This window comes from Corythoichthys intestinalis, chromosome 4, assembly GCF_030265065.1.
Source record: "Corythoichthys intestinalis isolate RoL2023-P3 chromosome 4, ASM3026506v1, whole genome shotgun sequence".
Lineage (NCBI taxonomy): Eukaryota > Metazoa > Chordata > Actinopteri > Syngnathiformes > Syngnathidae > Corythoichthys > Corythoichthys intestinalis.
In genome coordinates, this window is record NC_080398.1 from 54,410,387 (window position 1) to 54,437,588 (window position 27,202).

A 27,202-nucleotide genomic window follows, 5' to 3' on the forward strand; every position below is an offset into this window, starting at 1 on the left:
GTCGACCTTTTGGGTGTAAATTTATACAGATGGGCCCACAAATAATTTCCATGCTTATAGAGATTGATTGCTTTGTTCTGACCGATTCAATTACCTCACCTCTAATTGGGGAGCTATAAAAGGGGCTGGAACACACATCACACTGTGAAGCTTGCTGATAATGTGAGGTATGGCTATCACAGCTAGGCCAAAAGCTGCCCACATTGCAGGCGGGTGGAAGAGTATGCCATGAAAATAGCAGTCATTCATGTCTTTTTTCCAAGTGTATGCATCGTCTGTATAGGGGCCATAGATAGTATGTGTGGGTTCCTAACTCCAAAAAACATGCTCATTCCACATCCTCTCTCTGCAGGCTCTTTCGCTTGGATCCCCTTCTTCTGCGACTCATTAATCCTCTGTCCATCATGTGGTCTGTGCGTATCACCCCATTTTATAAACTCTGCGGGGCCATTAGCATAGACCATGCTGGAGCGCCACTCTGCATGGGCGATCTGTATCACACAGAGGCCATGCCACGAACAAAAGAGCCAGTGTGATGAAGCCTGCATTCAGCGACCAATGTCTCTATTAACATTGGCTGCTCCTGCCCGCTGCTTCCACTGCAGGAGTGTTAGAACAGGACCGATACTACAGCTTTCTAGTCAGCGGTAGAGGAAGAACCTAATAAATTTGGATAATACAGTTCTGAAAGCATGCTTAAAATAAAAATGGAGCAGTTACCTTGAAAAAGAAGATGAATAGCAGGGGGTATACATTTTAAATAAAAAAACAAAAAAAACTTTTTCTGTTGGAGTTTTTGGTTCTCCTAAACTACCAAAATGATGCAAATCTGACTAGTAAAAAGTAGAGTTGTCCAATATTATCAGGTAGCCGATAATATTGGCCGATGAAAGCATTTTAAAATGATATTGGATAATATCGACATCAGTTTTTGTGGCCTTCAAAGTGAATGTTGTAGCCTTCTGCCTTTGTTCAAGTGCTGGTCATAGCTTAGCATAACAGTTATGCTTATTGACCATTAGATGTCTCCAAACCAAGGCTTGGTTCACACCGCAAATCTTAAAGCATGAATCCCCTTTTTTTGTGTTTTTCCGACTCGAGTGAGGCGTTAACTTGACGGTCTGAACGTGACAAGTCGCATAGAAGTGGACCATTTCGAATCCGTCTGGGTCTCTTTCGTATGTGGTTTAAATTCGATCTTGGCCACGTTTTTTCCCAGAATGTGGCGGCGGTCTGAACTGTCAAGTGTCCCAAATTGGAATTTATGCAGCAATTACGTCAGAAAGGAGCGAGAGAAACAGGGTGCTACAGTAGCGGTGGAGCTGTGCATTAGTTTGAACACGGCTTTTTTGGGGAAGGAGCGGGCTGGACAACAGTCATAAAAAATCAAATGGGTTGAGGATAAGCCTGAGAATGTTTGGATCTCTCTGTCTCTGTCTCTCTCTCTCTGTGTCTCTCTATCTCTCCTCTGTTCTCTCCTCTCTCAAGATTTCTTACCTTGCTGGGAGTCGGTGCAAACTGTCTGTGTGTGTGCGTCATGTGTAGTCATTTGTTTTGATGTGCATGCGGGTCAGTTGCTCAGGGTGTTTCGGACTGCGAGTTAGTGCGCTTGCGTGATACTTGAATGGGCTCAATGGACAAAGGCAGTCTGAAAGGGCACGTCAAAAAAACAGATATGACAAAAAAATCGGAATTCTGCATTAAGACCTGCGTTGTGAACCTCGTCTAAGATGCTTTGGATTTGTTATGTGAGCAGACCATTTGTATTCATAGTGCAAAAATTCAATGAACAATAAATTATTGAAAATATCTGTAACCAAAATATGTTAAATCCAGGACCGCAGATATCGGTATCGGTACCAGTAAAAAGTCGTTATCAGAAAATTCTAGTCAAAGCTTTTATGAAACGTTTTTTTTCCCCCTTCTTCTTTTTCTTGTACATTTTTTGTTCATTTATGAGAACTCCTGCAAACTGATTTTGTTGTTTGTAATGTAAACTGAAAAAGCAAAAGATCACTACTTGGTGTCACTGGCCATCTGAACTCCAGAGGATGATAAGTAGAAGACGTTGCTCTGGCCTGCAAAGTCTATAGAAATGCAGCAAACAAGCATGGATCACACACTGAATGTGACAGGATTTTAAACAGTACACAACTAAATATAGCAGGGACACCACTATCAGAAAATGAGTTAGGAGTGTGGTGGTAGTCGTTTAGAAAGTCATTATTTTTATCATTGCTGTCTCTGAAATAATTTCAGGTCACTCCATGCAATGAATACTGTATAATAAACTAAACGTGAGAATATGAACAAATTTACCTAATCTACGTAGTCTGTAAAAAGTTGCCATCTGGCCCCTGTAATGGCTCTGACTGTGTGGAGTATTTCATTTTTTTTTTTTTTTTCATATTCAGATACTTTATAGCACCGCTATCTCTATCGGTTTGAAAATGCTCCATTTAGTTTTTATCTTTTCGAGAGGGGAAGTGAGATGCCCTTATTCAGAGTCTATTAAACTGCAATTCTATCTCATCTTATCTCCCTAATCTTTGTGTCTTATTGACCATGAAGTTTATCTTTAATCTCTTTTCGCCCTTATTATCGCGCAACTGTGTGGGTCCATTTTCTGCTGTATTTGTCCGCAACCGGGGGAAGAATAGTTTTGCTGTACATACAGCTGTTATTCAGCTGTGTAATAGAATGTGTAGAGAGTGTTTATCGAAATGTATTTTCCTGCTTTCTTACCCCTTCTGTCTCCAATGGCTTTGACTGCATTTTATGCCAGTCATACAATCTCCCATTGATATTGCCTTGTTTATCTCTCTGTATCATCTTAAGCGATACTAGAGTCACGTCACGCTTCATTTCAAGTCCCAATGAATCCACGGATAAGATCATAAAACTGCATCCCAATTTAAGTGCGGTATTTCTGCAGTGTCTGTTAGATGTGTGTGCTAATTATTTTCCTGTCCAGAGCTGCCGATGTAGACCTCTACAAAGGAGTCATTTATAGGATTAATGAAAAGAGCAATCATTTTATGGACATCAGGGGGTTCTCTTCTGTGGCTCCGATTGAGGAAAAATATGAGAGGCTCACAAGTGCCACTGAACTGAACTGAAATCACCACTTTATTAAAGCTGAGGGATTCACTTCCAACACAATAGAAAAAATGTATTGAAAGGTGTCGAGAGGATATCAGCACGCTGTGTTTGAGCTTGAGAATGATGCACAAGAGGCTGCAACGCAACTCATGTGACAAGGAGAAACTGATACAGCACCCAAATGTTGCAGGCGTCGAGCAATGACAACACTTGAAATGATGATTACGCTAAGCTCAAGAGGGATTTTTCTGAAAAAAAATAAATAAATAAATAATGCTGTTTTCTTGCTGGAACTGTACTCTTTCAAACTTTTCAGTCAATGTGTGTTTGGTACACAAACTCTGAAGATACGTTGCGGTGTGAAGGAAAATTGCATGAGATTATCTTAATGACATTCAAAGGCTGGGTGAGATGTTTTTCACAGCTAATACAATTCAGGTTGCAAAAGAGTAATTCCATCAGCGGCCTTGATTGAAGCAAAATGGTAATATGCAAATTTCAAAATAGATGTACAGCTACAAGCAAAACTCTGAAATCATTTAGATTTAAAGAAATAATACTGCACAGGAGGAGGAGGTGTGGGGTGGTTATTAATCACAGAGAAAAGTGTCTGCTTTAAGATTGCACTGGTGTATTACCTGGAGGCATGGAATGTAAATGGAAAACCTACATTGTACCCTGTGATAAGGCTAACAAATTAATAAAAGTATTTTTATTCTTGCTCCCATGCTGTTGCCTGGACAAAAACTCAGGAAACTTTTTTGTTTAATTCTCATCTTTTTATGTGATGTTTTGTTTTTCAAGGGCTGCAATTAACATCACCACTGACCTTGGCTGCATTTCAGCTTCCTTAAGCCCCTTTCACACATGCCAAAACACCGGGAAATCGCAGTATTTAAACGTGCAGCAGTTGTATGTGAACACAATGTCCCGGGTCGACTGACAAGGAGATTACACGGACATTTCACGGGTCGCGTCTTAGTATAATGTCCGGGACTTTCCCGGGAAGTGGTGTGAGTGAAAGCAGGCGTTAAATTCCCGTGTCACAGCACGATGGCTGATGACGTAAATATCATGGCGGGCTGATCGTCACTTCCTCTTTCTTAGCAGTGAGCCAGTAAGCTATGGGATCGTAGAGCCGAGGAAGAGAGTCCATCGTCCATGTTTGAAAAGGTGTGGTTTATTTTTTTGCCGATGTTAGGGTCCACTACTGCGGAAACAAGGTTGTACTTCAAAGCAGAAAACAACGGAGGCATGCGTTCAAGGGTGTAATAAATACAAACAAAAATACGCGCAATCGTGGAAAAGGGGGAATAACACAATGGGTCTGTGACAGTAGGTCCACCGTGATCAATAATACCAACCAAAGCGGTAGGCAGATACTGATATCAAATACCAGCACAATCTAGGGGAGTTTAAAACAAGGGCGGCAAAGGTGTCGAATGGCGCCCAGCAAGTTAATATCTCGATACCCTTCTCTTGGATCGCCGGGGCTTAAATACAGCCTTGATGAGCTTGGATTGGCTGCAATTACGATGTCGGGAATGCTCCCTCTGGAACAAAACACGACTTGACCAACATTGTGACAGTTGATGCCGACCAAAACTGACGTAATGTCCGGGTTATAAACTCACGCCAGCAGCCCTTCCCGCACAGACGGCAACACGGGACAAGTCTGTGAAAGTGTCCAACCCGCGTAATTCTCGGCACATCTCTAAATGCGTCAAAATAATGACGTGAGTAAATCCCGCGTCACCTTACACGGGATTTTCCTTGGATATGTGTGTGAAAAGGGCTTGACAGAAATAATAAGCGACTAACATGTTCTATTAACAGTCCAAAACAGACAGAGTAAAATCTGAATTTGTATTAACTAGTAAAATGAAACAAGGTGACACTTTTTTTTTTTTTTACTTCTTGAAAGCCTGAAGGATCTGATGAAACTGCTTAACATCGCCATGTGTACATGTGTGTGCATGTGCGCATGTGTTCCCTCAGGTCCTCTGGAGGATGGCCTGGAGGAAGAGGATGAGGAGTGTGTCTCCGAAGAGAATGAGCTCCTGGCCAAAGATGAGTTCTCGGTGGAAGAAAACTTCCCTGCCGAGTTTGATACTGAGAACATGAGCTGCGAGGACATGGAGTACTTCTGCAATAAAGGTTAGGATCATTTACTTATTTGAAACCAAACCCCCATGATTCTCCACAAAGCTTGTGCAGTGCTGTTTTTTGATGCCTAATGCCTGACAATATGTCAGGGAACCCTGGAGCCAAGACATCAAAAATAAATGAATCTCATGCCAAAGGCTTTTAATAAAAGTCCTGTTCAAATCAAGCCTGGCATGAATATTTTTTTCTTTTACTTTTCCAGCATCGTTATCTACAGTGGAAACTATCCATTTTGATATTTTATTCCCACAATCCACCTAAGCGCAGTGGTTTGATCTGAGAGATTGGCAGACTGATTGTGCTGTGAAAGTGTGTTCCGGCGCACCAATGCACTGGAGAGCGCCGTGGCGCCTTTTTAGATCGCGCTAAAGCCTTGTGACTACACTAAGCAACACCTGCTACTGCTTGGAGGTCCAGCACTAAAAAGAGCGAGGCTTCGCCAGGCACTCCCCACTCTTCTTTGAACTCAAATTCAATTAGATTTGGTCTTTGTGTGTTTCTTTCATTTTGGTCACACTGTGCCATCACATGAACTAATTTGTGGTCTTCTCCAGGTTACAGTGAGAAGATGACAAGAGTTGCCCAACCTCATAACAGCCCCCTCCTCCCACCTCTTCTTACCTCCAGGTCTCATGCCTTTCTACCCCAGGTGTCCCCCTTACGGATGCCATATATTTGACTTTTTAATCAAGCACCGGCGCTTTGAATGAATGGCCTTGTTTCTCCTTTCAAACGGAAATTGTTTAGAATTCTTTTTTTTTTTCACAACCTCTAAACTGATGTGCCTAGTGGGATTACATTACAGAAGGAAAATGAAACTTTCATGTTTCAGGTAGGCTATGCCCCAGTAATTGTATCAATGTTTTCCTTTTGTTCTCTTGGAAAAGTTGAACGGCACATTTGTTTAGAAATTGCAATTACCGGCAACACTGCGTCTGCTTTTAGCCTTTGTCTCTGACACGATGTGTCCTTAAACTTCAAAGTGGTGTGTATACGAGCTTGTAATTGCCCGGTAGCTATGATAATAGATGGTGCTGAACACATTGGATACTGCTGCTGCCACTGCAAGAAAGAATACAAATTCCAATTCGGAATATCTTCAAAGTACTTTGTGGAAGCCACTGATTTTTCCATTGTTTAGTGTAAAACCGTGGGAGAAACTTGGCCTTAAATCTCATTTTCATGTCCTGCGCTTGTGAACAAAGTTAACAGAAAAAAGTAAAGTGTGACATGCTGGTTTTCATCTTGGCAATTATTAATCTGTTCCTCGTCATGCGCGGCCCTACAAGCCAGATTTTTGTATTACTTCTCTGTCTGCACTTTCAGTGGCTAAGTCTCCCTTGCCTTCTAAGACCCAAGTGATGCTTTATCCACATTTATTTTTTTCATCGTGGCAAGTTTTATGCCATCATCAGGTGTAGCCTCTCTGATCCCTTTCTCAATTAGATCTATTTAAAACTAATGTCAGCGGGGCTTAAATTTACCCCACTTGTGTGGAACTGCCTTGCGTTAAGAAAGACGCATTTCAGGCAGCATTAAATGGTTTAAGTGTGTTATTACTCGACTATAGGAGGAAAAGGGACCCCTTGATTAACTAAACCCTCTCAAATGCGATGGCGTGCGGTAATTAGCCCTGTGCGGACTTGAACGTGGGTTTTAAAGCAGCCGCTCATCCCGTGGCCTTTATCTTGTGCTGCTTTCTGGAGAATAAGGTCTCCCGTGTAAGGTTCCTCCACTGAGCAGCGGCTCTCTGGTCTTAGCTTAGCCTTGTATCTGTGTAGTCACTCTATGAAATGGGCTTGTCAGGGGGACCTAAAACCTCCATTAAAAGTTTCAGTCTATAATAGGTATTAAAAAGCTGTTGGAACACAATGAAGAGTACCAATTTTCATTAACATATGAAGCACTTATTAACTTTGATCAGAGTGCGGTGAAGTAGTAAAGCTGCTTAAAGGCGCAAAGGTCAGGAAGTTGAATGCCACCAAAGCCTCAGCCATTTGCCTTAGCCTTGCAGAAAAGAGACTCCTCAGATAAGTGTAGAGAGCACCGTCGTGTTCCATCTAGGTTTGTATGTGACCTGGTCCAGGACCTTTACACGGAGCAATGTTTGACTAAAGAGCCTGTTCAACAAATGGCAGCGTGCCTTGATAAGTTTGCATATCACATATACACAGCCTGGAACTACGAATTAAGACAACTCCCCTTTCAGATTAATACAATCCGACTAACAGTTCTGTATGGCATAAAATGCTACAAATGTCAAGAAAGCCTCCTTCCTTTCTATCTTTAGGTCCTTTAGCAGATAAAATACAGAATGCCTCATAGTTAAAAGAATACTATTTTGTCTAATTTGTGAAGCATCTTTCCGACTGAAATTCAAAATTGGATCTAGCTGTTTTTACACTCGCTGTGTAGACACAAAATGGCCCCTAAAGTGCCTTCAGATATGTGCCTGATGGCAACCAATGTGCCTGAGAGCTTTTACAATGAATTGACTCTTCATTTATAGACCCTACTCACCTACGTCACAAAATGGGCGTGTCGCTGTTTCCGGCCGCCATATTGTACCTCTTTTTCAGACCTATTCTCATTGTTTTCTATTAGTCGAGCAAGTTATAGAGCAATTCATGGAAGCCCCGGTGTTATCTGACGCTGTAAACTCATTGGATCCGTTGCATAAAAGGCGTCACGTGGAAAAGCTTCAGTTTATCCATTCGCCAGATCCGTATTTGATGCCTAAATCGATGTTTTTCGACCCGCTGGCTTCGCCTGACATCTGATACCCACACAAAATCAGCCTATTCTCACGAAAGTTTGAAAAACTTTAAGAGCTTGGAGGCTTATAAATGCTACGTTGCTGGTTAGGTGAAACACGTCCTCGTACACGAAAATTCGGCAGGAATCTTGTGCTCGGAAGGTGAGTTACGAAATTTTCAATTGAAAATCTTTTGTTCTTGCTAACATCCACTGTCAAGTCTAATGTATTTCATGTCATTTGTCAATGGAGCTAGGGCTTTTAATGTTTATATGGTTTAGCGATAGCACTAACTACATACATACGTGTATGTTGTCGGCGATTAGCCTAGCAATGATCTTAATTGTGGTTGTCAGCCCGAAACCCTCTAAATATATATTAAATGCATCTTACCAGATATAAAATGACTACTACATAATCTGTGGTAGTCGTTTGGAGCCCAGTTGTCTCGTCGAATTGCAGCAGTCAATCGCGGCCTCCTCTTCGTGTCTCTCGGAATACGGTAAAAATTCAAGTCTCTCCGTCTATCTTCTCTGTTTTTGCAACCGACCGCCACACACGACTTCACCATTTTGAGTATTAATGTTGACGAGCAGTAAAACGTGCAATAATAGGAAGAATTTACGAAGCGCTAATGCATTTCTATGGCGAGTATGCGGACATCATGGCGCGGGGGCGTGGCTGTGACGTCACGTGAGTAGGGTCTATACCCATTTTTTCCACAACCCACATACAGTGATACCTCTACTTAAGAACATCTCTAAATACATAACTTTCAGGTTAAAACACGCCTCAACGGGAAAATATTGCCTTTTGTTCAAAAAGAATTTCAGGATATGAAAGTCAAAAATACAGTATGGCTGGTACTCACCTGGAACTCCAGACTCACCGCTGTTCCAGCGATAGAGTCTGGCAACCGTTCTGCGGATCAAATTTCCGGGGCGGAGCAAGTCACAGCAAACACACAGTGGAGTGGAACAATCAGCGACGGGCGGACGCGACGTTGGTAAAACGACAGGAAACTAGCGCGAGGAAATAAACAGGCGAGGAGACCGGAGAACGGAGAAGTTTATTCAACATGGCTAGCGCGAGACAGGTCATTTGGTCATTTAAAACTGAATGTAACACGGATTGTAACTTATTTTCGACTCTCCCGTTCGCCATCTGTGTTGTTGTGGAGACGACTTCTGATGCGCAAGAGTGACCTTGCTCACTAAGAACGTGTCACTAAAATAAACAAATTTGATTGCACGGTTACTTTTGTTCAGGCTCGAGAGGCCAATGAGCAGCTGGGTCCCAGACTGTTCTCCTGGTGTTTAAAAAATACAGAGATAACAGTCTGGCTGTGTAGGCAAGGTACTCGCAGCTTACTGAACATAACTTACTTATAGCTGTTCTGCTATTGGCTATTGCATAGCATTCCTGGCATCCAATTGGCTAAGAAGGGCCTCTACTTTATGTGTATGTGTGCATCCCAGTGTTCCCTTCATTCGCCCCTTGTATATTACATGAGTATATCAGCTTTTATTCTTTATTCTTGTTTTTTATTTTTTTTTTACATTATGCACAACTCTGATTTTTATTTATCGTGCAATAATGTAATTGTAACATGTACAGTATTTGTTGCATGTCTGGATGCATTTTATGCCTTCTAAAGGAGTTATGTCTGAATTTTGGGGGCTTGGAATGGATTTCGGCATTTAGGGGGAAAACACGTCTCTACCTACAGAATTTTCAAGTAACAAAATAGTGGTGTCAACAATAATCGATGCGGCGATGCATCCCGATGCGGGGCATGGACGATTCGATTCGATGCGAGCAACAAGCCAAATCGATTCAGCGCATTTTAAAATATATAAGTACGTTCAAAAATCTTCCCTGCGCAATTCCGGTGATGCAACAGATTTGGTTTCCCCATTTGTATTATTATTCTCATGTTTCATTTTTTATACACCGCATAACTCTGGTCAAGTTTCCCACCAACCTGGTAGAAGCCAAAATGTCTCCAGATGTCTGCTTTCAATGTCTTAGGTGCATCAATAATCGTTCTCGCTCCCTCTTTCTCAGCTTCAGCCATTGTTATGTTATGTCCTATCTCTTAGAGGTTAGATCTTGTGCCCGAACCCGATTAACATTTTGGGCCCGACCCGATCCGTTAAGCATTCACGTTTGGGTTGGGTCGGGTCGGGCCGCCGCGCCGGACTAATAAATCATACATTAAAAAAAATTGGATAAAACCGAGAGCAGGCACTCTGTATTGTGCATTTGCTTGTGCACTCACATGAACGCCGTGGCCCGCATGTTTTTTATATTAAACTTTCCCAGCGTTATTTCGTTGTGTAAATGCTTTTATAATGATCATAAAAATATGTAGACTATTTAAACATTAAGAAAATTTGTTTTTTTCTGCCAACTGAGAATTCGTTACGTAAGACACTTTTATATATGCACACAAAAACAACACAAATGTGATCCTTTTGAATCTTCTCCTATGTGTGTCTGCAAAATCGCATGTTTTTTTTTGTTGTTTTTTTAACTTTAAACTTTCTCAGCGTTATTTCGTTGTGTAAATGCTTTTATAATGATCATAAAAATATGTAGACTATTTAAACATTAAGAAAACTTGCGTTTTTTCTGCCAACTCGAAGAAATGAAAATAAATTGCTACTGCTGTTTTTTTTTTTTGTTTTTTTTTTCCGCGTCACTCCAAAAAAAAAAGAAAAAAATTCAGATTCAGAGTTCAGATGTTGCACTGTGTGAAAGGCTGCTACTATGTGTAAAAAAAAAAGAGAAAGCCCTGGTCTAATTCAAAGCACTAATTAAATGCTGTGATCTGTTTTTGTTGTTGTTGTTTTTTTTTTAAATATATACTATCTGAAAGTATTTTCATTTGACTTCAACCAGGAGTGACACAAGAGCCAATAAAAAGTTGTTTAATGTCTGACCGCTTGTGTTGCCTCATGATTCACGAAAAATATGCTTCGCTTTAGAATTTTAATGCATCCCAGGCTTTAATGCATTGCGATGCATTGCCGAATCGAACCGAATCGAATCGTGACCCTCTGAATCGAATCGAATCGTGGCCCTCCGAATCGTAATCGAATCAAATCGTGAGGGCAGTGTCGATGCACACCTCTATTACAAAACTACTTCCAGAACCAATTCATTTCATCAGTAGAGGTACCATTGTAATTGTTAATAATCACAAATCAATTAATACAGACCAAAAAAATCTGTTCACGCATCTTAGCAAAATTACATATCTTGACCAAATGACCTGAAAGAAGCCAGAATCAAAGATGACACTTTCCTACAAAGGGCTAATCTGAATCTCTCGCCGAGCAAGGTCTTCCTGGCTCTTTTGCTACAGCTGCTTGTGCCCAGAATGGCGATTGTGGAATTTTAATGCACAGTTGATGCCGGAGAATATGGGGAAATGCTAATTTGCGGTGCGATAAGATGAATCAAGTCATCCCTTTAGCCCCATTTGACTCAGTGGAGGAAATTAATCATTAATGTTTGTTAAGTATGACAATCTAACTGGGCCAGATCTACATGCTCAGAGACGGAGGCAGAGCATAGATAAAGACCCAGGCAGCAGACAAGGAGGAAAACTGCCAGATTCTGTAATGATGGGAATTTATTGGCATTTAAAGAGACAGTGGCAGAGCATTTCACTAATAGCCTCCCTCCATATGAGTGGTCTTGCTGCTGCAAATTGAACACAATTTCAACCTATTTTCCTGACTGCAGAGAAGTCTTCCAGCTATGCTTGACTTTGGAGTAAAAGGTTGCTCATAAGAAACTGTAATTTGCTGCTGTATAATATCTATTAGCAACTCTTCAACTGGCTACTACTACATCTTGGACAGCTGCTTCCTTAACATTGTATTTTGAAAGGTATAACGTATGACTCCGTTCCTGGAGTGGCTTTTTAAAAATGGCGCTGGGTAAAAGTATCACAATTTGACTTTAACTAATATATATGGAAAGATGAGCACACATGGAGACTTGAACATGCTTATATTCAATATTGCTGAAATGGTGCTCTGTCTCTAGCCTCGCTGGTCAGGATTAGAGAGCTCTTAGCTCCTTTAGCTCACACACACGGATTGACATTTTCAAGGGCTTCCTTAGCAGAGACAATGCTAAAAGGCAGAGAAAAAGCCAATATGACTTTGTTCCTACCTTGCTCGAGGAATTGTTTGTGTAAATTGCCTATAAGCTTATTGACCTGAATGTGTGTCACACTGTGGTGTGTGACTAAGATTTGGCTGGAGTGCTGTCCTTTGATAAAGCGGTGATAGGGCTGATGTGAACAGCTCACTGGGTCCTCATGTATATCCGCCAACCCTGCAACCAGCAGGCTAGCTCGCTTACCATCCTTTTGCTTCTCTTATCCTCTTTCACTCAACGTTAAGTATCTCTGTTTGAGTCTGACGGGAAAAGAACCAGAGCCAGATGTAAAATATGATGACGGTGATAACAGTAGAAGATGATCATTGACAATCTGTCGCCCTTGATGAGGTTTCAGTGGGTCTCAGTTTGAATAATGAAACTGGACATTGTCTTTATCACTTATTGTAGACCTCTGTGAATATAACTGAGCGCCTCAATAAATCTATTCCTCTACATGAATGGTTACAATACCATAAAATGATATTTCTCCCTGTTCTCGGCTACTGGGCTCTTAGTAAAGGACTGCTGCCACAGCACTTCTTCCTTCTGCTGTGCTTTTTCTTCATGACATTTGTGCACAAAACTTCATCAAAGCCCTTTGACATGGTTCCCTGTGAGGCTGCTTGGATGATTGTGTTTAAAATGCATTGCAAACTGTGCTAGATAGAAGGCAGAAAATCCTTAATCACTCCTTAATTAAGGAATCATCTTGTAGCTTCATTTCCTGGGCTGTAATTAAACACTTCCAATACATTTAGTTACAGGGCTTAGCATGTTCGCCTGAGATCAAGGTAGTGCCTTTAATGTTATCTCGTCAGCTTAAAAAAAAGAAAAAAATTGCTTCATTGCAGGTAACTGTTGATATGTGTCTTTTGTGGTACCCATCATAACGCACTGTGTGCAGAAGAGGATCCCCCGACCCAACAATAAATTATGAGGATTTTAGTTTTGTGGGCTCTCTAATACCGTACAGGCAGTGTAAAAGAGAGGGTGGAGAGAAACACTTGCTCAAGACGACGCTCACATAAACAAAACTGGGTCGGCATGACCTCATGTGCTGTAAGTAATAGGACATATCTGAAGTCTTACTTCTCTCAATTTAACATCTTTTCAAGTAGGAGGATTGGCAGTGTTGGTTTCCTTTGAACTGAATCGTGTCAAAATATATAAAGAAATGTGTGTGTGAGCTTGATAAGGAGATTAATTTTACCAAGAATGGACATTGTTGTCTTGTCAGTGTCATCTGAAAATTGATTAGGAACACCTGCACATGACACTATCACAATGCATACAGTACAATCAATGCCAAAATGGTTTTTGTTCATGCCTTAACCCACTGTGCCGGAATGGTGAACACTAGGGATGCAACAATACAGTTAAGTCACGGGTTCGGTACGATTTTCGATATGTGGGACACGATTTTCGATTTGATTCAATACATTTAATGCTCTGAAACAAAAAATACAAGTGTTTTTTTTTTTTTTTTTTAATGTTTTTTTTTTTTTTTCTAATAACCAAAAATAAAAATACCATGTAAAGTGAGGCGGAGCAAACTGTTGATTGCTACAGCTGTCTTTCCATCTGTGTCACGTACTGAATTAACATTATTTTTAGCATTATCTATAGTCAATTGTATGGATTGATTTGGCCTGCTTAACTTCAATTCATTCATGGTGATTTTTAATCCATCAATATAGTATATGGACTACATGTCCCATGACCACTCTGGGCTCATACAGCCAATGGCATGGGATCTAACGTAGCACATCTAGGTTGCTATTTGATGATATCTAGTCTGTGCGCGAGTGTTGTCAGAGCACTAAAAAAGTTAACAAACGTCACAGAAGTCACATCTGCTTATTCCTTCACAACACCAATATATGACAGTCGACTTTCATAAACAGGACGACTTTGAAGTACAATGCTCTTAATTTGCCACTCATTGTACTGCAGATCTGTAAGACGTTGAAGCTCTTTCCTTGCTAGCAATGATCCTCGTGTGCTATGAACAAAAGCAGCTCACGCCCAGTTTGGAGGAGGTGGGGAGGGGGTACCCAGCGGGGAAAAACTCTTTCTTTCTTTTATCCAAGGCAAAGTGGACAGCTTGGCCTGCGCGACGGACATTGTAGCGCGAGCAAAAAAAAGTTCGGAAAATACATTTTGGGAGCTTTCATTTGGATCGAATGTTTGTGCGTATTTAATCGAAGAGGGCTTATGGACGGTTCAATATAAAATCGAGTATTGTTGCATCCTTAGTGAACACACGAATATAGTGTATCAAGTGCAGTATTTTCTTCCAGGTGATGTTGTATATGTGTGGCTGTTCATAAATTAGTATATTAATTGATGTCTTCTCATGCATTTGTGTACCAAGACTAATGAAGGTTAGACATTATCATGAATGGCAACAACCATCACAATGATGATGCTGCAAGAGTGCACTTCAGTACAAGAGAAAACTATGGCGGAGTTTCCCTCTGATCGTTGCGGTGTTTCCTTATGATCGTTGAGGCAGTTGCCAGCTCAATAAATGGCTCACCTTGACCACAGCGTGTGCCAAGTGAGAAATTTGTTTTTGTTAAATTTGGACTCCATTAGAAGTATGTAGAAGACTGAGAGACTGTGGACAGGACAGATGCCGCCCAATTATTTGCAGTGTAAATAAATATTTATATGTGCAACTAAGTATGTGGGTCAGAAAAATGATGAGCACCAAGAAATAACAAATGATTACCAAACAGCAACCTTTGATACTCATTTTGGACCATGCTGGAAATGTATATTATGTACCCTATAATTGGCTAGCAACTCGTTCAGACTTTACTCTGCCTCTTGCTTTATGCCAGTTTGGATTGGCTCCAACTCACACACGACTCTTGTAAAGGGTAAGCGGTAAAGAAAATTGGTAAATTGATGAATGAAAACATCTTGGGTATTATATAATCAGCAAAACTAGATATGTAAAACACGAATCATAAATATATTAGCCTGGCAATGGAAATGTATTAAAATGTCTGAACAATGTATTGGAGATATAAAGAGAGACTGAAACAGGCACTACTCAATTAAAAGCTTCCTCAACCCAGTCAGTGGGTTAGTGTTTATTTTCCTTCAGTAAGTACATTCGAGATTGCTCACCAAGCAAGCAGTCCCATCACTGTCACGGCTGTGCATTTGTAGGTGGTGTCTATTTAACAAGGGCTTTAAAGCACTTTCTTCCTGGAGCGAGATACCCAAATATCCCTAAGCACGATCTGTCTGAATCCAAAGACTGCAAATCAGCCCTACATCCTATAACGCACATTCTAACTCACCCCACAATAGATCAAACAGTAATAAATAGCCACCTCTCCCCCACACATGGCTTTCCTTCCTGTTTAATGGAACTTCCTTCTTTTCCTGCAAGAATCCATGGGAAATCCTTTCACATAAAAGCATGCAGCTGGGCTGATAATGTGTTAATGTACAGAACATATACTGCCCAATACACTCATTCTCATTTACATTCACTGGTCATTGATGAACAGTTTATTGAAAACAAAACATGAGATCTTTGGGGTGTTATTTGTTTTTAACTCATTTTTATGGTCATTTTCAATTAGGTACACAATTTTACATTATTTACACCCCTCAGTTTGTATTAGTTGTATGAAATTTGTTGAATGTTTTCCTTTTTTCAGGAGAAGAGAATGGCAATCGAGAGGCAGGAGAGCAAGAGGTGGACAGCCAGGCTGAGAAGAAGAGGCACACTTCAGTAGGACCGGATGAATGGGACGGTCCAAGTAAGCAAGGCTTTTCAACAGACACTCCCTCAAAACCTTTGCCCTTTGCGGTCCATCAAAGTTATTGCGATGCAGTTCACACTAAGTGTAAAGGAAATGGAACGCCAATTAATAGCAATGAATAGTAGTGATTGGGCTTGTTAAGTAGTAAGGAAACATTTTGTGCTTGACTCCGTGGTGGCGCAATACAGTGGTACCTCCACATCCAAATTTAATACGTTCCAGGGCCTAGGTGGAAAGTCGAAATGGTCGTGTGTCGAGCGGGAATTTCCCATAAGAATACATTACAATTCGATGAATTCATTCTACAGCCCAAAAATCTACGCTAAATCCGTAATAAATACTGCAGGTACGAATACTAATAGTTATTACACATAGCAAAACAAAGAAATTATGAATAAAAATCAGAATAAGAATAACACAGTGATCCCTCGTTACTTCGCGCTTCAAACTTTGTGCCCTCAGTCCATCGTAGATTTTTTTTCAATTAATTTTTTTGCTTAGTCCTACTCTCGCTCCCTACTTCTCCCTTCTCTTTGTTGCCCAGGCTGGCAGTGCACACGCACTGGAGTTGCTTATTAAAGTTAACGATGTTGACAGATGTTTGTGTCTGATCTTGCCAGAGTCACAGGCTTCAAAAGCGCCGCATGCATCAATCATCGTTTAGCTTGTTAAACAGTTGCTGTGGCAACTCATTGTGTGTAAGTGAGAGGATTTGAGTAGACTCACTCAATAAAGCGCTGCCTTCTAACAAACAGGCTCTGTGTGCATATTGCGCGGGCGGATGGATAAAGAAAGCGTGAGACTTTCCAGGCAGCCGGACATGTTGTGTTTGCGGCAATAAACGCCAAATGTTAAAAGTGTTCCTAAGCAGTTTGTAATTTCCACATGTCACTCCTAGAGAAGGAGGTAACAGAAGTATTTAAGAAAGCCAAGCATTTTTGTACTACAGTACAGTACTTTATTCTTGTTTACAAAATAATTCGGTGGGACAGTAACATGATTAAAACTTATCATAATTATTACATTTGAAGTGCTTAAAAACCATTAAAATATATATAAATACATATGGTTTTTTTTTAGGGTTGTCAAACGATTAAAAATTTTAATCGAGTTAATTACAGCTTAAAAATTAATTGATCGTAATTAATCGCAATTGATCGCAATTCAAACCATCTATAAAATATGCCATATTTTTCTGTAAATTATATATATATACTGTAAAATAAATTGTTGGAATGGAAAGATAAGACACAAGATGGATATATACATTCAACATACGGTACATAAGGTCTGTAGTGGGCATTTCACTCTACTGTCATTTAAATCTGTCTATGCTGTCCTCACTCCAAAGCGTGTACTTTTTCCAAAGCTAGACAGCTAGTGAACGACGCCTTGATAATCAGACTTCTTCCTTTTTCATCTGATTTATTAATAAAATGGCCTCAAACCATTGTCCTCTTTAGACCGTCGTAAAACTACAAAGAAAAAGTACAAGCATTGCATTAGCAACAACGTTAGCTTAGCACGCTATACAGGTTCACTAAACATAAAAAAAAAGCGTCTCATACAAAAAATATAACATTTCGCCTACTAATATAATATGTACATTCTTTACAACAACCATACTTACGGACAAATCTTGTCCAAGGATCATACAACATTACAACGTAGGCGTCAGCCCGAGACGTCGTGCAGCCGTATTGAACTGGCAAGAAAACAATAAACCATGTCGCAAAGCGACCACAAGAGTTCGCTGTTAGACAGCACAAAAAGCCTTGCTGTAAAACTTACCAAAAGGCAGAATACTGTCTGAGCGGGACATGTGCGTTAATTGCGTCAAATATTTTAACGTGATTAATTTAAAAAATTAATTACCGCCCATTAACGCGATAATTTTGACAGCCCTAGTTTTTTTAATTATACTTTGGGGAAAAAAAGATAAAATAAAAATACATGTCTTATATGTATCTCTTTCCAATGCTAAATCTGAATAAATATATTAAACACACACAAAAAAAAAAAAAAAAAAATTGGGGGGTGGTCCCCATTAACCGCGAAAAACAAGAGACCACAGGTAATATAACACAGGTCATAATAGTAACAACAAATTAATGTAATAAATCTGGTTCTAATGTGGCAGTTGTGTTTTGCATGCTGTTTCTGAATGCACATTGTGACTGACAAGAGTGAGAGGTGCAGTAGAGTGGAAAGTTTTACTTTCGCGTTTCATGTTCTGTTGTTGTTGGCGGAGGTGGGACCGGTGAGCCGCGTTGTCACAGGCACACCACGCTCATATTTTTTCTATCATTCCATTCTTAATTTCAATGGTAAGCGTCACCTTTTTCCTTTTTCACCACCTGCACTAACCTTCTTGGGACCCATGTTGATTTCTCTCACAAGAAAATCCGCCATGCGTCGGTCTTGTGGGAAAAGAATGAAATTCCGACTCTGTCATAATTCATCGTATTTCGAGCATCTCCTCATATGTCAAAACAAATGGCGAGTTAATTTTACGTCGGATGTCGAAAGTATCGTATGTTGAGGTATGTCTAAAATGTGTGAATTTTAAGTCAGTTTTTTGTTGTTGTTAAATATCCCCATATGGTATAGAGCAGGGATGGGCAAACCAGTCCTCAAGGGCTGCAGTGGGTCCTGGTCTTTGTTACAACTGATCCACTGCCAGCAGTTTAACCAATGAGAGGTCTGGGGAAACAAGAAGCACCTGACTGCAATCAAGTGACTGCACTTGGAAGACACCAGATTGGTGAAAAAGTGTCCTCTTGATGGGTTGTAACGAAAACCCGCACCCACTGTGGCCCTCTATGGAATAGTTGACCATCCCCTGGTATAGAGTCTATCTGTAAAGGTATGCATTTTTTTTTTTTTTTTTCAAGCACAAATCGTGTTTCAGCATTACACCAAAGGCGATTTCATCAAAGTGATGGACAAGACATTGAACAGCCTCCATGCACACCGCTGAACACTCAAAACATGATTCCGTTTAATATAGTATAACATGACCTCAATAATGTATTGCAGGTACAGGCATTTGCAAAACGAAAGAGAGAGGGTGAGAGACAGAAAAAGAATAGCGTGAGAGAGAAAAAGTGGATTTAGGCAAGTTGTGCTTGCTAGCTCAAAGCCCCCTGGGGTGTGCATTTTATACTGACAGTGAATCAGCGTTATCACACCTATCAGATAATGCATTTATCATTAAATTTCACATTTGCATATAAATCTGGCGAAGGAAATGAGCATTGCTGGCTAAAGATAAGAGCGCTGGGACGACAGTAATAAACCATCACTGTGATCAGTCGGGAGACAGGGCTGAGGGGGTCAGCTCAGAACTATGGAGGCCATGACAAAAAGAAGGCATCACATGCAGAGAAAAGACAGTTCGGGCCAAGAAATGCTGAGCCTCAAAATATGACTTTGAAAAGGAGGAATGGATGTGCAGTAGCATGGTCAGATGCACGACTGACTGTAATTATTGCTTGCCTTCTACTTAGTCGTCAGAACGAGACTTAGCGGCTCAGAGACACACAGCTTGCTCAACTGGCAGTAAAGAGACACAGGACTTAGTTTCTTGCATAGACTCCACAGCTGAACTGCGGAGGAGGTTGTGCTTGTTGCCCATTTCATGTTTTACTAAAGCACAGCCTGAGTGCTTCTCAGCTATCAAGCGGCCTCTGGTTTGTCGACTTCCACACAGTGCCCTAATCTCTTCTGTATTACATTCTGAAAAAAATAGCTGTGTCCAGCTCTTATTCGTCTTGCTTGCTCGAGTTTCATCTTGACAGCAAAGCTTGAAAAAGAATCCTGTTTAAATCAATATGTTGCCGCAAATATGAAGCTTATGCCACCATAATAGTGAGTGACCCTGTCCTTTCTCTGTTTTTTCATTGGGCAGTAGAGAGGCAGAAATTAATCTTGCGGCATAATAATGCCATTCACTCTGCCATCAAGGCTACCACGAAAGGTCATTTCCCTTTTTAATTTTTCCCATTGTACTGCAAAAGTCAGATGGGCATGTTATAATTTGAATAAAGAGGCAAATCAGACAATCAGATAGGGCCCATTTGAAAAGGCACGACTTCCTGTTCAGAGCGATTAAAAGCAAATTTATTTAGTTTGCGACTGTCTACCTTTTAATCTCTTTGTAAATGTTCAGATAACTCCACATTGAAAAAGTTCTTTGTTAGTGGGTGGCTTAAGTTAAAGCAGGTGTGATAATGATCATCCACAGATAATTTTTAATCACTTCACGCGTGCATCTGAATAGGATGTGTAATGGCCATTGCATAAAAAGAGAGACAAGCCTTTTAATGAGGCGGGTTAACTCAGAACATGCCCACCTGCTTAGGTGATTCTATTGAAACACCTCTGTACACTTTCCCTTTTGCTGAGTAACAACAAAAGCCTTTAGAATCCACATCCTGTAATTGAACATTTCTTCTTTTTTTTAGTTGCCGCTTTTCATCTCCACTGTGCACATATCAAGTGACTGTCCATGATTGGCCCTTGTTCTCTGATTGGTACTCAGTCTGCAGCACCCGAGAACCATGCACGATGACTCAATATTAATCTGATAGCTGTGTCTGTTGTTCCGAGCGCCGAGTCTCTGATGTGGAACACCCAGTGAGCTGCCTTTCTCTCCCCTTGTCTTTACAAGTATGTCCTTAAGCAAATCTGCACGCTGATCTTATATCTCATGTTCATTTCTTGTCATGGCACTTTTGCAATCAGCCTCTGATTTGGAAGATAGCGTGTCATGCTATTCTTGTAATTTTCACGGACGAGTGGCGATAGGGATCTATCTCGGTGTCTCTCATCCCCCTTCGCTTGCTCTCCTCTAGGCTAATTGGGGAAGGCGTGTTTCAACTAGCGAACTTTGCTAATGAACTTGTTCCCGGCCTTATCTAGTGCTTTTGCTTGTAAACCACACCCCCTTTACAATGCCATAGGACGATTGTTGGAACAGTAGTTATGAAATGTTCCTGCCTATCTATTAGCGGTTACGGTCACAAAATCATACAGCGACAGCAAAATATGCAAGAACTAAATTTTAATTCTGCACATTTTCTTTTAATTTTTTTGATGACATCCCAATTGAAAATTACTTATTGCAAAGTGGAATAGCAGTTCATGTGTCTGTCCTGGCTTCACTGACCTTATGCCCATTCCAGTTTACGTTTGCATTAGAGGTGAACAACTCCCTGGATTTGTCAATAGTCAATCACTGGAAATGAAAGAGACCAATAGTGACAGACACCTCTAGTTACATTGAAATAATAAATTAAGATGACTTTAAAGCTGCTAAAGCCCAGCTAAAAGATCCCTCTTTCACTGGAAGCAATGGGAAAATTCAAGCATAATAATCTGTCAGGGAGTCGAATACAGTATTTGAGTATGCAATGCATCTGAATCGTGCCCTCAACTGTGGGGATGAATCTTAAAATATATATTAAAAAATTAAAGTTTCTGTGTTTGAAGAAAATGGATAGGAAAATAGAGTCTAGACTGAGGACGTCACAGGAGTTAGTGGAATTGTGCAACTGCAATGATGATATTCAATGTACTACAATCATCCCAGGGAGCATTTGGAAAATTTAGGAATTGCTGCTGTGCACAGCACCTTCCATTATCAGCAAGCAATACAGTATAATATAATGACAAAATAATATAAGTTAAATAGTAAGAAACAGTTTATCATAGGAGTGAGTAAATGAAATGTGCAAGAGAATGAAAGCCTTTCTAGTACAAATCTTTAGTGTTGGCATGTACAAGTTGTAGCAGGAGCAAAATGTGACAGAATAGAAACGAAGCAATGTGGCCACTTTGTCCACAAATCATTTCTCTTGGCTGTGCCCGACAGCCAGCATGGCCCACCTTGCTCAGCTTCTGCTGCCAGGTGGCCATTGGCCAAGGGGTCAGCCAATGGAATCTACCTGACAGCCTCAACACACACACACATACATACAATTTAACCCCCCTTCCATTTTTAAGACATCAGACATGATAAAAATGCAGCTTTACTCAGAAGTTAAAAAAAAAAAAAACTCATTTGTGACTCCATCCCACCCAGAAGACTGTGGCTAGTTCGCTTTCTACATGCCCCCACTCACCACAGACCTCCAAAAACATTTCAGGTTTAATGCACATATGTCATACTAGGAGAACAGGAGGACCAGATGGCCACGATACTTTGGCAGGTGGCTCAACAAATGTTTGTGGTTGCCCATGCAGCTTTTTATGCCATGGTGAAACAAAGGCACGCAAATATTTGCTAGAGGACGGTGGGACCTTTTGTTGTGATTGAAAGTGATCTCTAGTATAAAACCATTGGATGAAACCTTAGCGCATCAATCAGACAGATGAACTTTGTATTCTTTTTTTTCATGAAGAGAGATCTCTGTTGCTAATTTATTGGACAGTTTCATAACAATACAAAGATTGAAATGCAAAGACTATGAGCATTAAAAGTTGCTTGTCTTGCTTCTGCTGTCTTTTGTCTCCTACATGTTGCATCTCGTGAAAACATGAAGTTATGCCCTTGCGATTGATCATAAACCAACCAAATGTCCACTTCATTTAAAGACAAAGGTTTTGCATTTTCCCAGTCCTTAGATGTTTTTTTTATTGTTTTTTTTTTTGCTTAAGATATTTATCATACAATTTTAGTTGCAGTGTCCAAGTCTTAACCAAGACAGAACCATTTGATTGTCTTTTGAGAATTGAGTCTAAGGGGAAGTTTACATGGCGATTCTGCGACACAAAGACGCAATGACTTAGTTGCGGACTCGCCTCGCGTGCATATGGTGTCAGCGAAGATGAAAAATTCTGAATCCTGCCTCCAAAGTGGAAGAATCCAATTGCGGGGGGTTGAGGGGGGGCTTCCTCGGCATGCATATCAAAGGCTCCTGCAGCGCGAGACCGCGTCATTAACGTCAGCACTCGTACACGTCACATTGGGCGTGCTCAGCGGTGCTACCAAACATTAAAAACAGCAAATATGGCTGAATGTCGGCTTTAATTTAATGTTTTAATAATATTTTTAAATTAAATATGTTGAACGTTTCAGTTTTTGTGCCTTTTTGAGCAAAAGAAAAATGACATTGCTTCGAGTGGGCGGGCATATTTTTTTTCCGGGCTGAGGGAGCTTGGTGGGGTCAAAGTGCATCATTCTCTGTCGCCCAGTAAATCTGCACTGCCCCCTAGGGCCTGGCATGAATACTACATCGTTTTCATGCGGAATCGCGACATTGTTCAAATAGAGACGTAAATGCAAATTTGACATTTTTCGTATTCTCGAAGAGTCACCGTGTAAACAGCCCCTAAAATATGACCAAGACCTTAAAAAAGAATGTTTAAAAGTCTTATTTCTTCTTTGTTTAGCAACATAAAGCAGCTGAGAACAGTTTATCATTTACAGTGCTGACCTGAAGGCATTTCAGTGTTTAAGTGCCTTGACCTTTGACAGCAAAAAATTGGAACAGGGATCCTAACCATTGACCAGTGTCAAAAATGTTTAGTTGACGGACATTTTTTGCGTGCCGATGACGTGCCGATGATGAGCTAAAAACGTGCCTTGGGAGACCTAAACATGACGACACAAATGCCAGTTTTCGTCTGATGAGTCAACTACTATCGTTTCTGTCATATGTTCACACTGCGTGACATTTTTATATTGTACGTGGAGTACGTCAGCTTGCATTGTGGCAGTGTTTGGGTCGTGTTACTAATGTGAGATTCCCTCCTCACCAGGCTTTAGGATATGTATCAAGTTAGGCTGCACTCCATCTTTGCTTATTTGAAAACACAGTAAGATTTGTTTTCTTATCTTGGCAAGAAAGAATATACAATGTTGCCTTTGCCTTTCAAGGTCAGTGCTGAGTGATCACCAGATACTAAATGTAATCTTAGAGTTTGGGTGAATCCCTTTTCACCCATTGGCCCTATCCCTTACCCCTTACCCTCCGTTTTGCTCGTTCACATGTAGGGGTAGCTGTTGACTAAAACTAGACGAAATTCGCAAGAGATTTTGTCGACTCAAACTTGAAGAAGACGAACACATTTTGAAATGACTAAAGTATGACTAAGACTAAGAAGTATTTTCATCCAAAAGACTAAGGCTAAGGCTAGGTTCATACCGCAGATCTTAATGCACAATTCAGATTTTTTTGTCATGTCTGTTTTTTTGGCGTGCCTGTTCAGACTCTTTTTGTCCATTGAACCTTTTCAAGTATCACGCATGTGCACTAATTCGCAGTCCGAGATGCACTGAGCAAACTGACCCGCATGTGCAGGAGCATCAAAACGAACGACTACACCTGCTGGCTCAACGTCATTCATTTCAAGGGTAATCATATTTTGATTTCCCAAAAGAGGACACAAATAACATAAATAATCCTTGTTTAGTCTTATATTTAAAGTCTATATGGATTGACAGTGTGTGCATGACGCACACACACACACACATACGGACAGTTTGACCCGACTCTCGGCCATGTAAGCCATCTTGAAATATTGCTCATTCGGAGCAAAGAGGAAAAAAATGGGCATTCTCGGGTTTATCTTTCCCCCTCAACCTGAATTTTATGTTTTTTTATGACTGTTGTCAAGCCCGCCGCATTCAAGCTTGGCACTAACGGCAATGCAGAGCTGCATCGCTAACATAGCGCCCTGTCTCTGTCACTCTTTGCTGACGTTAATTGCTGCATGAATTCCGATTTGGGGGACTTGACAGTTCAGACCGCAGCCACATTCTGGAAAAATGTAGCCCAGATCGGATTTTAACCACATGCGAAAGTGACCTAGATCGGATTTGAAATGGTCCATTTTATGCGACATTTCCCGTTCAGACCATCAAGTTAATGCCTCACTCAAGTCGGGAAAAACATGAAAAAATCGGATTCGTGCATTAAGACCTGCACTATGAACCTAGCCTAAGACAAACATTTAAAGGGCTGCCAATAACAACACTGCCATTGACCCTTTGGACACAGTCGGCCTGAGGCCTGCAAGGTCTAAAATAGAGGTACATTTCGCTTTACAAAATGTATGAGTACAATACAGTACAATTTGACCCTATGAAACGCCAAGTAAATTTGGGGCATAGGATACAACAGTCCAGTCAGGTTGCTAATTTAAAACAAGGCACTTTCTAACTTGGCACTAAACTCTTTTCTGAAGTCCGAGTGCAACCATGGGAGGGAGGGCGACACAAAATGAGAGGCCAGAGACAAACGGAGCACCCAGATGCAGATTAGGCTGTTGAAGATGAGGGTGTAAAAGGGATTTAATGGTAGGATGGATTAGAGAAATCCTTGTAACAATGTTAAATAATTATGGTTCCAGTCGAGATCAAAGCAGCATTGATTGAACCCCTCAAGCCTTCAGCATACGGAGTCTTAGAAAGCAAAGATTGGTAAACTAGTGCACGGACCACTCTGGCTGCTCCACTTAAATTGGATTGGAAATATTAGGATATAGATGAGTCCTTCAGGAGGATTTTGCAAAGCTTTTGTCACCAGAAATGTAGCTTGGGAACTGTATGAAAGGTTTGATAGTGTACTGTCTCGACAGAATCATAAGACGAGGGTGTCACAGCTGTCTCCACTGATACCTAAGCTTTTTAAGTAGACTTATAGACACACTTGACTGTTATATCAGAAAACTAGAAACTTTCTCTGCACGACGCCACCAAACTCATACACCCCCTCCTACCCCCGCACCCTATTTTCCAGCACCACCGCCGTCTTGTAATCAAGAAATTTGGATGTGCATCATAGCAATTTTGGCTGGGATGAGAAAGTTCTGATCTCGTACCTAATTCAAACATCTTCTGACAAGTCTCACCAAACTCGAGTGGCGCAGATTTCTGATGCTTGTTCTGAAAGTCCATCATCAGCTTCGACAAAACTTGCTCTGTTGAGAGATTAAAACAAGTTGCCCATCAAAGTGAAACATATTTTCCCGAATATTGCTACATTTATGTTGTCGAAGGCGCCACCTGTGTTTGAAGCAACCCATATTTACCGCAGCCGCACACACATTGGCATTGTGTGATTAGAATGATGAAATATGCAACAAGAGATTAGACAAATCACTGCACTCCTGTGCTGCATCGCCTTGATGCAAATTTAGGCACTGATCCGCAATACTAAGAGGCTTTATGGGGGAACTTCATGGTTGTTAGTTATACAATCTAAAATAGGGCAAAATGTAATCAATGTCCTTATCATCTAAGGAAGATGTCACCACATTCAGTTCTAGTTTTATACAGATGTGTGGGATGTAGCTCAGCAAGAATGCCTTTAATGGATAATTCAGTCCCCTCGATTTTGTCTGCATATCAACTGAAATTATGTCCACTTAGAAGACAAATCTCACAATGCTATCTTTTTACTCTGATTTCAAATGAGCAAGTCTAAAGAACAGAGGGAGAAAATGAGAGTTGCCACTAAATACAAAGCGGACTTAAAACGCGGCTGGTGGTGCCGTTCTTGCCCCGGAGGACAGTCGCCAATTGCGTCTTTCTTTAGCTCTTTGAATGCGGTTGTTCTGCAATACGTCTCCTTGCAGGCACTGTGGGCTGCTCACATTCAAGAGCTATCATTCTAATTGGTTGAATATTTCATGTGTGTGTTTAGTATTAACATGAAGACAATGCAAGCTGTGTGAGGGTTGAAATAATACTGGGTAAACTCTGAATTGCTCAAATGAAAATTACTTGGTTTTGGGATTTTTTTTTCCCTCAATGAAGTTATTTCCATTTCCCTGACGTACGCCATGATACTGCTTTATTTGTAGATATATTTGACTATAAAGAATGAAAGGTAGTCCTATTCAGTGCAATCAATAAAACAACAGAAGCCGCCCTCTCGAGACCACGTCCATTTGATTCCCGTGCCTGTGGACTTGATGTATATTGATATCAGATTGTGCCCTTTGATGTGAGGGCCCCTCATTGTTGAGGCGCAGCAAAACCAACCGGTCAATCCTTTTGTTTTTTTGTATTCGCGGATGGAAGAGGCGGAAACATCTTGTCAAGGGGGATTAAAATACATAATAATTGTATACGATAACAATAATCAAAAGTTCATAAAAATGTGTGTTCCTCCCTGATTGCGCCAGTGTTGCAGTATTCAATTAAGCAGTTTTCATTGGCATATTAATCATCTTTTCAACAAACAAGCCAGTGTTAATTAAAGCA

General features: G+C 40.7%; 1 protein-coding gene and 1 long non-coding RNA gene across 4 annotated transcripts in view; one reads left to right on the forward strand and one right to left on the reverse strand.

Moving 5' to 3' along the window:
- zfpm2a (zinc finger protein, FOG family member 2a) overlaps window positions 1-27,202 on the forward strand; it is a 219,671-nt gene that overhangs the window by 40,511 nt on the left and 151,958 nt on the right. Inside the window, exons 2-3 of one of the 3 annotated variants that reach the window (XM_057835245.1) lie at window positions 5,101-5,259; window positions 15,883-15,984. In XM_057835245.1, coding sequence (XP_057691228.1) covers window positions 5,101-5,259; window positions 15,883-15,984 — 261 coding nt within the window. Of the gene's footprint in view, window positions 1-5,100; window positions 5,260-12,491; window positions 13,262-15,882; window positions 15,985-27,202 lie in introns of those variants that run through there. The other 2 variants (XM_057835247.1, XM_057835246.1) reach the window with 2 other exon arrangements.
- LOC130915301 (uncharacterized) lies at window positions 13,961-26,077 on the reverse strand. Its single transcript, XR_009063076.1, has 3 exons — window positions 26,000-26,077; window positions 25,816-25,914; window positions 13,961-16,065 (listed from the first exon to the last, which is right to left on the reverse strand). It is a non-coding gene; the product is annotated as an uncharacterized LOC130915301 (long non-coding RNA).